Below are 13167 nucleotides of genomic sequence, written 5' to 3'. Positions count from 1 at the left end.
CTTTCAGAAGTTTTCCACTGTTGTTAATAAGAAACATAAATAGTTTAGCAGCGAGGTGGAAGAACCATCTGCAAGACAAAGGCGTTTCACAGCTTTTGCCTCCACTACGTGTTTCAAATGTGCAAACTTGAAAAATCAAAACAGCTTCACAAGTAATCTTTTTCGTAACAGCAGAAAAGTAGTTACAGAAAAGCTGTCACAACTTTCGGCATCACTTCAGTCACTGGAGAGCCCAAAACATAAAGGAAATCTTCAGTCAGATGTTCTACTCAGTTCACAACATGCGAACCATTCTAAGCTTACAAGAACACAGAGCAAGATTGTATACTGCAAACGATTCAGCCTAGGAAGATATGCTCTATGTTCTACAGTAGGGATGCTCTAAGCCATCATCTGCACAATGAAGTTATCTGACAAACCAGAGCAAAGGTCTTGTCAAGCCACCTAACTAGAACCGGACACACTTAATAGGGAACCAGAGCCTAGCTCCTGCGAGACAGTTCCTACAAGAACTTTTCCCTGTAAGACCGTATGAAAACCCAGTGATAAGTTTGGAAGTTTATTTTGTATAGTCAGAATACCATCTGAAAATCATCATAACTAAGTTTTCTTTATGTGATTCCCAATATAATTTGTTTTGACTTGTATAATTAAAATGTTTAGTACTTCTGTGTTGACTCTGCGGCTACAAAAGAATAGTGCAAACAGAAAAAGAAAGAACCAGACATTTCTGGCTTGGCTTGAAATAAGCCAAGTCTGACTGAGTTCTCTTTTTATCTACACGTGTCTAGCTTCAAAAATTACAAGAGATGACGTTGGTGCAGAGTACATCACCATTTTTGTAAATTCAGCTTTGAATGATACAGTTGACTATATAACTAAGGAAACAGCATTTTTCTTTTATCTAAAGACTATAAATGTAAAAGCTTTCAGAGCTTCCAGACTTTACTAAAAAACGAAACCTGAAGAAAGTTCGGCATGCAAACATGAATGTCCAGGGACACCTGTTTTACCTTGTTATGTCAACCACTCTCTTAAACAGTGAAATCAACATGTATGCAGCCATGAGGAACATTCAAATGTGTTCTTTTCTTCACCTAATTGTTGTAAGTATGCGTTCAGACTTGCATAGCACAGTGCCAGCGAGTAAAGCAATAACTTAAAATAGTCCTCAAGAAAGACAAAAAGTCTAAACATTGTACAGTCTCTCTACTCTGTAAAATTGAATTCAAAATACTGGATACTAGTGTGCTCTGCCCCCTCAGCTCATCTGCTTTCTTCATTCCGTTATTTTTTAAAATAAAAATACAACATATGTCCTGTGCTTTAAGTCAAAGGAATGAAGTTTACTACTTTAGGGTCTGTTCTAGAAAAGAATCTATAAATATTGTCTTCATTTCCACTGCCTATTTTTGTGGCTCTGCTACGTAACACTAACTGCACAAATAGCTACACTAAGAACACTCGTCTATATTCAGCTGTATTCCCCTTCAACACAAAAATAGACAGGTTTCTTTGAATCCACCACGGAGCAGATAAGCTTTGCCATATTTGAAGACTGATCCCCTCCTCCTCTATTGATCCCCGTAGTGCTTCTCCCTCCACTGGGTGCATTCGTATATGGCTGCTGGTAGAAGCATTTGGAAAACACCTGCGACTGGACAAGTGAAGTAATTTTTTCTTTAAAACCGGTGTTTTTTGCTGATGCTTGCTTACCTCATTGTCCGACTCCACAAGCACTTGATCATATTCACTAAGAGCTACAAGGAACATGATAGAGGTGACGTTTTCAAAGCAATGTATCCATTTTCTTCTTTCTGATCGTTGGCCTCCTACATCCACCATTCTGCAAAATTAACATCCATATCAACTCCATGAATACCTTAACAGATAAACACACAAGTCCACAAGCAATGAAAAAGTTCAAGAATTTAGTTGAAAACACAGTTTGTGGCTTTTTCTTCATGATTTTTTTCACTGATATTAAATGGAATCTGTTGTAAGTAGACAGTTAATCATATTCAATTTGAAGTCTGATGTGTTTTCTCTATTTAAATTATTGCGGGTCTCAAAACCCTCAGATTTCGGAAATACGAAGCTCACTTGAGCCATGATTCGGCAATGATGCCCTGTGAATTCAGCACAAACAGATGTGAAGAGAACAGACTTGGTGGTCTGTCTTTCCCCCCCCCAAATTACCAGTGTAAAAATTCCCGACTTGTTAAAGCTGCCCCATTTTAAGAGGATGAGTAGAATACAATACGTATCTACTGAAATTTGTAATAGCTAAAATCAAAACTCAAATTTGCTCACAGCATATTCTCACTTCATCGCATGTCTCAGTGTAACTAACCACGGGTGTCTAACTTGCAAGGGCAATTGCACAGCTGTTTTTTAAAGAACTACACTTGCACTCAGGTAGGGTGATTTCTCTCTAAAGGAGAGTAATGTCTCTCTAAAAATCAGCTACACAAGTGGTAACTTTGTATTCTATAACTTACACGAATTACAAGGACACGATTGCTATTTTCAGATTATTACTCATAGTGAAACTCTGATATATATCATTGAAAAGACGAATTGCAGGTGTTCTATCAGTAATAACCACCTTCATAAAAAGACAAATCTAATTGTCTTTCATCCTTTTGATATCTTTAACATCAGCTTCTTAATATATGTCGATCATTACATGAAAATATAAAGACCAAGCTCAAATTTTAAAACCACAGAATAATTGGCTTTTATGCACTTTTAAGCAATATCCCATACACGGCATTGCTAATGTAAAAGGAAACAAAAGCAAACGTGTGTTAAAACATTTTTCTACCTGAAAATGACGCTTTGTAAGTCGAATGGATATTCAATGATCCCTGTTGTTGGGACTCGAACTCTGAGGACATCTTGCTGAGTTGGCAGATAGGTGGAATCTGCTATGCGGTCCAAATCGTTAAGATAGCTATAGACAGGGAGAAACAACAGGAATGCAAGACAGTGACACCACCATCCCACCAAGGAAAAGAGAAAGGAAGACTTGGGAATGGAAACGGTCTGTAGGGTAGGAAGAAGTACAACAGAAAAAAGAGCATTATCGGCATAAAAGAGAGGACAAGTAGAAAAATGTGCTCCATCCTTCCTTCCCGTATACTTTCATAGCTTCAAGCAAATTCTACAGAAGGATAGCATAATTATTGTTTTTTTTTTCATACAAGTTTGCTTGGCTTTCACATGTAAATTCGTCAAAGATTCAAAGTTTTCAATTACATAATTCTATGCAATTTAGAGAAAAATAATATTATAATGTGTGAAAAATATAAAATTGCACAGTTTTATTTGAGTATGTAACAGATTTCTTGATATTCATTCTGCAGTGTCTACACAGATACCTGCATAGACGAACATGAATCTCCCAAAGAACAGTGAACTGCTATAGAAAAGATCACTATCAATTATAAAATGATAGGAGGATAAATGGTACTGTTTGGAGATTAAATAAAACAAAACAAAACAAAACAAAAAAAAACCAGAAAAAACCACTCGCTGACAAACTAAAAAACTCTATGGATCTTGTTGCCAGAAAGCAGGACTGATTACTTAGTGGGATTTCTGGCACCTGAAAGTCCCGCATTCACACTGAAACTTCTGATTAAGTTAATAAGCCTGCAGTACTACAACCCAGTTGGTTAGCAAACAACCCAAAATTGCTGTAAAGTTGCTTGTAAAGGTTCATTAACTACAACACAAAACTATTCTGCTATTGCTTAATGGTGGGTTTCAACCACAAAGCACCTGCATACTGGAGGTTTTAATTAATTGTCATAAAAGAGATGCTTCAAAAAAGAAGTGTACTAATGTGTGTGTGATAACCTGTTTGGGTCCAGGAGCTAGACATCTCATGAGATCAGTGCACCAGGCAGCCTGGGCTCTCCCCACAGTAGAAGTCTGAGGGAAAGACTGCTGCAGGAAATTAATTTCTCGGGTGTTCAGTTACTTCCCAGCACAAGAATGACCTAGAGTCAGACACTGAGAAGATAAATTAACCTACAGAAGCCCTTTTTCATTCTAGGGGAGGAGAGCAACGGTCTTGTAATTTATCAAATGATGATGAAGCATCACTAAGCTCTGAATGTATTCTTTTCCTGTAGTTATTAGCGAAGGTGCTCTTTTTAAAGAAACCCACACAAGAAATCATTAGACTTCTTCTAGATGCTCTGAATGATTTCTTAATGAAATAGTGAGAGCAAGTTATCCTGAACAACAACAGAAATGAAGCAGTTTGATTTCTACCTTACAGCAAAAACACAAAAGAACTAATTTGTTAGGTCTGGGAGAGAGCCAAAAACATTATCAAATCTCCTTCACTATGATTTTATTCATGAAGGATTTATCTGATAGTGAACACTGAATGTGAGAAAGTTACACATAGTTAGAAAGATGTATTGAACCATATATCTCAGATAAATCAGAAGCTACTACTCTGAAAACATTTTCTGAGAACACTGATGAGTTTCTGCCAATAAGAAAAAGGCTTGAGAATCTGAGCACTTTATCTGCCCTCAGGCGTTTCACACAAAAAGCAGAATGGATAAGCACAACATCGATTTGTTGGTGGGGAAAAAAAAACCCTAAGTGAAGGAAATCTGTAACCACCACAATAAGAAACTGACAGAGACCTTGAACAAGCTGCTTCTTCCCTCTCACCCCCCAAAAAAATTGTTTTTGTTTTGTGACTGTATTTTGGAAGGGTACAAAGAAGCATTGTGGGTTGCAACATGCTACAACGCCATTCATGAGAGCAGAATTCAAACTGAATAAATTGGTAGGTTGCCCATTTACACAATTGTCTTACTGCATTCCTTTGGCAAGCTTCAGCTGTGGTTTCCAACGTGAGCCTAGTTAGTGCAGCTCTGCACCATCAGCACACTGGACATGTTAGTAAAATATGCTGGAATGCACATCTGGCTGATTTCATAAAGTTAATAACGTAAGGGGGTATTACTAAACAGCTAAATCTCATTTGTGTTGTTGGAAACCATTACATGGGCAGATGAGTATTTTTTTTTTGTCCTAACACAAATCACCGAGGTCATTAAGTTCCAGAAGCATTAATTTATCCTTAAAAAATACTTATCTTTTCCTCATCCTCATTCACTTGTGCTCAAGTTTGCTCATTCATCGCTAAGCAGCAACCTCACTCATTTCACCCGTGGCACCTTACAAAGCCTATACAGTCCACAGAAGAGTGCTCATGCATCCTTATGGAGTCCTATTCCTTTCCCTAGATTTCTTCACTTAACAGATCAAAAGATGTTGGGTTCTATAAGGAGTGTCCTAAATTATACATTCAAACTCAGAATTATGGAAGCAGTGTTAAAACCAGTGAGAGCGCCTCACAGATAAATAAAAATAAATCAATAAAAATCAGAGAGCATACACAAAATCCTTTTAAATATAAAATCTTTGTGATACTGACAAATCATAGAATGATAGAATCATGGAATGGTTAGAGTTGGAAGGGACCTCAAAGATCATCTAGTTCCAACCCCTCTGTCATGGGCAGGGACACCCTCCACTACACCAGGTTGCCCAAAGCCTCATCCAACCTGGCCTTGAACACTTCCAGGGACGGGGCATCTACAATTTCTCTGGGCAACCTGTTCCAGTGCCTAACCAGAACCTACTGTCCAACAGAAGCAATTTAGAATATATCTTGCATTTTTTGTTCTCACATGACATTTAGACTCTACCACTTTTCCTTCTAGCTTAAAATTTAATAAATAAACCCATTTTCGTATCCATTTATTTAAATGAAAATGTCCCCGTTCTTTGTTGCAAAATTTTATTTTAAAATCTTTTATTATTGCTATTTTCATGCTGTGAGCATGACTATACAGCAAATAGTCAATGAAATTCTTTTCAAGTAGAAAAAAAAAAACTTTTAAGTTTTGGTTTGTTGTGTTTTTTGCTTTTTTTTTTTTTTTTGACAGAGATATTTCTGCTGAAGAATTACTTGTGCTGAAATTCAGATTTTAATGAAATTTGTGCATTGTTCCTCTAAAGCAGAGGAGTAGTTATTTTCTGGTATTGACTTAACAGTTTTGTCAGATCGGTTACACTTCCTGGCACCATGTGAGGATATAACTGATTCGTTGGGTTGACTCACTATTTCAAAATGCTGAGGGAATATGTAAATGAATACACGTGATTACTTACAGAAAAATAAAAGACAACTGGAACACCATTAATATTTAAAGACAGACTATCACCACACATGATTTTTATACATTACTATTGTAGCCGTTCTTGTAACACTGAATATTTAGAATTTCATTTATTTTTATTCATTATCATAGTTTGATTCACTGCCACAATAAGGACTTACATTTTCACTTCTTCCTTATACCAAAAGGGTTGGAAATTTAACCCTTTTTTCCCAAACATGAAAGCTCAGATTTAAAGAAATTAATTGATCACCAAGGGAATACAGCACTGCATGCACAGGCTTTAAGCATCCTACAGCTTATTAAACTAACAATTTATTTATTTTTAAATCAATTTAGCAAGCAGGAACTTTAACTAAAACATCAAAATGTGCTAGCTAATGCCAATTCTTTTCTACCTTCAACTGTGCTGGCTCAAGCCCCACTCTAGCTGCACCTCTGCCCGTCCCTAGCTGCCAACTCTTTTGTTTGTGCGACGGCTTGGTAACACATTTCTGTCAAAATGATTTGCAATAGTGAAGAAATACTATTGAAATTGTTCAAACTAAGCTAGTCTATTTGATGGATACAGCCCGGGGTGTGGGAAGTCTATAAGCTCCAGCAAGAAAGCAGGGTGGAGTTACTTCCTCCACTGGCTTATCTGCAACCAGAAGAGGACTTATGAAGCCAGGGCAATGTGAAATGTCTCAAGTTTCTGAGTTCAGATGGGTGAGGAGTGAAAGAAAATGAAGATTTTTACTGACTTTTTTGTACATCTGCTTATTAAAAAAACGATTCACCATCGCTTTAAAGCACTTATCTAATGCATCCCTAAACAAAGTACTGACAAATATATGGCTCACCTGTGCAAACAAATCCTGTGCACATAGCAAAAAATTTAAGCACTAAAGATATATGCACAGGGTATTTTAGAGTCAATGCCTAACTCAAAATATACGCACAAATACTGCAATCAGCATTTGTAATGCAACTAACTCTTCAGCATGTACTAGAAATGGCTACACACACACTCTTGCAAACAAATCACGAGACTTGTCACAAACATGAACTTCTACAAAAAGAGTGTTGCCAACGACTGCCCAAACCAGATGTTTCCTCAGTTGAATAACTTCAAAATTTAAAACCATAATAAAGTAACAGGGATATTGGAAATAGCCTGGCAGCTGTCCTGAGGGCTAGTCCAAGAGCGGGTAACCACTGGCAGTACCATGGGAAATTCAGTTGTATGGGTAGCAGCAGATCTGCAAGCCATTTAGGTCTGAACTACATGGCACTCTGAGTTTATTACCTGCTAAGAAATGCCTTACTTTGATGAGACACACTGTAGCTATATGGCCTCTCACCCCAACAGTACCTACTCATCCAGGTATTATACAAAGGAACAAAAAACAGAAAATTGCATAAAATTACTTCTTAAAAAAAAAAAAAAGCCAAATCATATAGGTCTGAGTAAATTCATAGCACAGACTAAGTTTAAAAAGTTAATTAAACCTGTAATTAGTTTTGTAAAAATGTATTTTAGTGGCTGCTGAGGTAATTTTCCAGGGGGTTGCTATAGTGACAGGCAGAAGGTGCACTACCGAGGCGATGCGCGGTAATGAGCTGCTGGCAGTGGCCCTCCCTTGACGTCAGGAGAAACAAACTGCCACCGTCTGACAGCACGCTTGTGATCTGCATGCTGACCAGAAGCAGAGGAAGCCTTTTGTTTCCCAGTCAGTCTCGAGAGAGAGAGTACTTATTTTTAATGCACTTTACATCACCTATGACAAGGTCCAAGCCTGCAGCCAGCTTCAGGGAAGCTGCCAGGCTATGGAGGTGCTAACGATGCCCTTCAAAGAGAGCTTGATCCAAAGGTGCTGTTTGTCCACTTTACAAAATAATCAGCAGAGGTGGGATCACAGGAGTAGACTGACTGGCTCTGTACTCTCCTGCGTGCCTTTCCCTTACAGAAATCAGGCAAAGAAGTGAGACACCTAACTTTAATAAATAGACCAGAGTTATTTTAACCAACAACCTTCTTCAAGAAGCGTAATGTAACCCCTGTCACCATGAACAGGTAGCTCAACATTCAGCCTTAATTCACTGCCCAGAGCTACATCACCTAACGAAGACAGACCATCAAATTTACTTTCAGTGAACGAGGTCTTGAAGCACCTTCAACATGAAGAAACATGGGGCAGGCACTTCAAAAAAACCAACCTCCTCCAACGATAAGCTACTACTTCCTAGTACCTTTGAGGTCAGATTTTTGTTGCAAATCATTAGCTGACAAAACAGGATTTTCTCAGGAATAATTCCATAAGATGAATTTCTGTAACTCTAAAATAAGTTTAGTGTATAGCCTAATTAATCCAGAGAAGGCATTAAGGCATGGGCAGACAAAGGTAGAAAAGCTACAGCCTTCATCCATCTGGAACACTCATTTTGCTTTCTGAGGTTACAAATGAGACTGCTGTATTCACTGGTACTGCTTAAAAACTCTTCCTGAACTCAGCAGGCAAAGCTGATGTAGCAAGATGCTGAATTAATATTCACCAGCACTGTAATAAACTCCGTGCTCTGGAGGAGTCCGTCCAGCTGCCAGACCTTGTGAGCACAGGAGAAGTCCCTGGGGAGCAGAGTGCCCCTGAAACGCACTGCTGAAGGGATCTACCTGGCACCACATCAGAAACACTCCAAGAAAAGTCTCTAAAACGAAACCAAACGTGTTAAGATAGAGGTAAGTAGTGGCACTGGTAAAAAGATCAGTCTAAAACCAGTGAAGATTACTTGTCACCACCCAGCCAGCAAATAACATGACTGTTTCTTAATCTATATGGGGTGAATGAGAGTACGGGGGAAGAGGGGAGGGACGAACCCCAAGAAACTCTACAAAGTTTGTTGTTTAGCAGAAAGTTTGTTGGGGGATTTCGGTGTAACCACAGCTATAAAAACAAGGCTTACCAGGAACATTTCATATGCAAATGCTTTCACTGCGTTCAACCACTGGTAAGACACATACCACACGGCTGACTTTTTCCAGGTATGACAGTAACCATCAACGCTTACATCTTTTTAACCTGCAAGCTCTCAGGTTTAATGAAAAAAAAGGTATTTTCCTTGAAGTTAGGACAGTTCATAGGTACGACGCTCTACAAAATGCTGTCTCTCATAGACACGCAGTGGCGGTGCAAGTGAAAATAAAACCCTAACCAAAGTCGATGACTAAGGCTAATTAGGCAAACTATTTAACAAGATGTGCTCCACCTTTCCCCTTTGGAGACTGGCTAGTCTAGAATCGGGTGGGCCGACCCTCCATACTGTTGTAGGGGTTTGGTGTAGTTTGAGGGAGTTGGAGTTTGTTTGTTTCGCAAAATTTTGAACTGGCTAATAAGACTACTGCAAACTAGCACTAATTTTGGCAATGTGCTGTAAAACAAGCTTTGAAAGGGAAACGCCTTTTCCGCATATTTGAAAATGCACATAACTTGCTTGTTCTTTAACTCCACCTATGTAAAATGTTAAAGTTGCTGTAGCAGGATTTTTTCCTACCTCGCAGAGCAGCCAGAATAATGGGGACAGTGACTTCTTTGCTAACATGCAGCAGCACAGTAAACTGAATCATTTTTCAGTGCACAAACATGAGCTGTGAACAAAGCTAAGTGTAAACAAGTATTGGCCACATTCTCAGAATTTCTGTACAGGTTTGCATTTCTGAGCCTCTACACCACCAGTGAAAAGTTGAGGCATCTTTATGCATTTCCAGAACTATCTAATCTGAATCTATAGTAAATACAGTAAATCTAAGATCTTTGCAGTGGAGGTAGGAAGAATTCAGCACTGTGTTCTTTTTATCCTTATCCCATCCAAATCCTACCTAGCTGCCTCCCTCAATTTCCCACACGGCTAAAAGCCAACCTTAGCAAAGGCTAAAAAAAGCAACCCATCACACAGAAAATGCTTATGCAAACATTTCTTAATAGGAAATGTCGTTTAAAAATTATACAGATATTAAAAACATGTTCAGGACTGCATGAAAAAAAGGATCTTGAAAGAAATACATACTGTATACCGCTTTATATAACCCCACTTCCCTTTCTGAATTTCCCTAGTTCTGTTGCATCATCTTCAGTTTTTCTGTAGGATGCAGTGCTTTGGTATGGAGCAGATCTTGCGCCTCATCTTTCTTCAGACCTTCATTTTATATTTGGGAACTACATCTAAGGCGTAAGATAAGGTTAGCATGATTCTGTTGCTAGTAATTGATCTTAATCTTCAGACTTTCACTTTTATTTGCTGTTTTTATCTTACTGCAAACCTTACATAAGTAAGGCTGTGTAAACTGTGAATACATAAAAGTAGAATCTACCATTCTGCAACACAAATTGGCCTCAAGTATAGCTTCAGAACCTCCAAGTACATTTTTACAAATGAGCGGAAGAAAGAATCAATGAACAGTATTAAAATGTTATTAAATGATGACGTGCTTATGTATCTTACAAATTACGAGTATATGGTTTTCTCACCCCCAACAAATGACTGTTACACAGACATCACATAGACAGTCATTCATAATTTGCTACACCAGTGTCAGCTACAAAGCTGGTCTCAATTCAGGATAATATTAATCCTTATGAAATGCTCACACAGACCCATGATGCCCTAAAGAATTCCCTACAGCTTTATGAAATAAAAGAATGAATGTTCTGATCGCTAGAGGCAATATCAGCAAATGGAGTAAACTGCTGCAGTAAAAACTTAGATTCACACACTGATCTTTCCCCTTGAGTGCCACTAAGCACATTCTATTTAGCTCACAGTAATTTCATCGAAATGAACCTGTTTCAGAAGTGGAACATGAAAGCAAAACGATATTTTAACAGGTAGGTATGAATAATTTCATATGAAGTTATGAAAAACTTCAAACTCAGATGGAATACTGTCATACAAAAACTACTTGATGACCAAAGCACTACAATTCATGTAATGGTTTCACAAAAGATGCAACATGAACTTCCATGAGCAGACATCATTAGGATTCATCTCTTTCTTCCCTATTAGCCACTAGTGATTCTCTGAAGATGTCCTCAGAGTCACACCCTGGAGCTCTTACTACATGGTAAAATACTGGAACCTGCATTTCTGTACTAACTGTCCAGCTAACTCCTTCCACATGATCACAGGTGTACACATGGCTGTATAACTAAAGGTGAAAGCAAATGCAGCAACAAAAGCCTGAAGGACTCTCACGCATGTGTGAGAATGCCATGGCATGTATGACTAACAAAGCAAGGCATTAAATAATAACAGAAGTGAGATATTAAATACCCACTGGCATAGCTAACACAGTGGGGCAGGAACTTGAGGGAAAACTGTATCTGATTATCTGAAGCGTTAGAAAACACAGCCGTGGAAGGAAAACTAAACAGATATCCTCAGTGCTTGTGTAGCAACTAGGAAGTCCTTGGTTGGAAGTACACAATGACATAAAACTTCCATTTCACGGGGCCAGAGAAAGATCAAGTTTTTCAGCAAGGCTCTGTACACTTTCTGGTTCTAAACACTTTCTACTTTTTCTTCAAGAAGGGAAAGCCCTTAGTGTAATACCGGGGAAAAACGGTGATGAATCTCCACAAATTCTAGTTGCAACCCACATTCTGCAAGTTGTCACATAAATGTGAAATGTTACTGATGACAACTGCCTCTCTTTTCTTCAGGCTTTGATAAGCCACAATATAATCCGACTACTGGCTGGTAATCTGTTTACATTTGGGTTAAGGTCTTGACATTCTCTACAGTAGATATTAAATGATCATATCTCACACAGCTACTACTTAAGGCAATCCACAGTGTGGTGATGGTTTATGTCTGTCTCATAGTGTGAACAGTATCTTAAAGGGAAGTGGTTTCGTGGTAAGTAAGTGGCTAAGTCACCCTGTAATGTATATGGGAAGTGAATAATCTCTATTTACCTGATGTGCTCTTGACTTTACCACAGAGAAGTCTAGAAATTGCTTTTAAAAACAACATTAACACTCAACCTTTGGAGCATCCAATGGCAAGGGCAGAGAATGGAATGTATTTGCTGAGCCTCCAAGAGGTTCAAATCAACTCCCATGACGCAGGAAATTTTCTTTAACACTCCCCTCCTCTCTTCTGGTAAACACACATCTGATGTATTCTTCCAGGGTACTAGCAGTGAGTATAAAAACATCAAAAGTGTAGCTAACAATGTCAAAGCAGGCCAAAATATGACAGAAAGTGAAAGTGCAGAAACATACAAGATATATTAGAAACCCGGAACAGAATGTAGAAACAACAAAAGAAACAGAAAATATGGAAGAAGAGATTTAGGAAGACAACGTGTGATAACATTGACAGGTGAAAAAAAAAGCAGTACAGGGAACAGACTGAAAATACTACTACTATAAAAACATGGGAAAACTACTGAGAAGATGAGAGGCTCATGCAAGGGATGAATGAAGAACACATGTGAAATTGACACATATGCTTACAAAGACATATTGGCACATATGCTTACAAGAGATCTGGGGGATCACAAACTATTTTATATACATCGAGTCAGAAGTAATTACTAAGACTCATCAAATCAATGGGCACAGGATGCTTAGAAAATTTGCCTTACTGCCTTGTGAATCCCAGTAGTAAGTTTTAAGCATTTTGTTTTCTTGCTTTGTGACAAGGATTTAAAGCTAGCAAATTCTCTTTGGGTGTCCTCTTGCTAAACATACACACTGTATTTTTGAAATAATGTTTCTTTGGTTTCTGCTAATTGCTTTTACTGGATTTACATACCTGAAAAAGCTCTACTTGCAAGCATAAATATACAAGAAGCTCTTCTAAAGACTCACATACAGTGATTCACAATTCTAATTCAAAACAGATTTTGCAGAAATCCATAGTATGAACTATAACAGATTAAAGTCAAGAAATCTGCAAAAAGTCATAT

General features: G+C 38.1%; 1 protein-coding gene across 1 annotated transcript in view; it reads right to left on the bottom strand.

The window, feature by feature from the left end:
• The window catches only part of LOC104382137 (guanine nucleotide-binding protein G(q) subunit alpha), a 144049-nt gene that overhangs the window by 24615 nt on the left and 106267 nt on the right, over positions 1-13167 (bottom strand). The window contains exons 4-5 of the mRNA XM_086629734.1: positions 2828-2956; positions 1717-1846 (exon numbers count right to left, since the gene is read on the bottom strand). Of these exons, the coding sequence (XP_086485860.1) occupies positions 1717-1846; positions 2828-2956 (259 nt within the window). The remainder of the gene's footprint in view (positions 1-1716; positions 1847-2827; positions 2957-13167) is intronic.

The sequence above is a fragment of the Tauraco erythrolophus genome, chromosome Z, assembly GCF_009769465.1.
Source record: "Tauraco erythrolophus isolate bTauEry1 chromosome Z, bTauEry1.pri, whole genome shotgun sequence".
NCBI lineage: Eukaryota > Metazoa > Chordata > Aves > Musophagiformes > Musophagidae > Tauraco > Tauraco erythrolophus.
The sequence above is the reverse complement of the archived record's forward strand: the minus strand, read 5'-3'. Positions and strand labels throughout refer to the sequence as shown.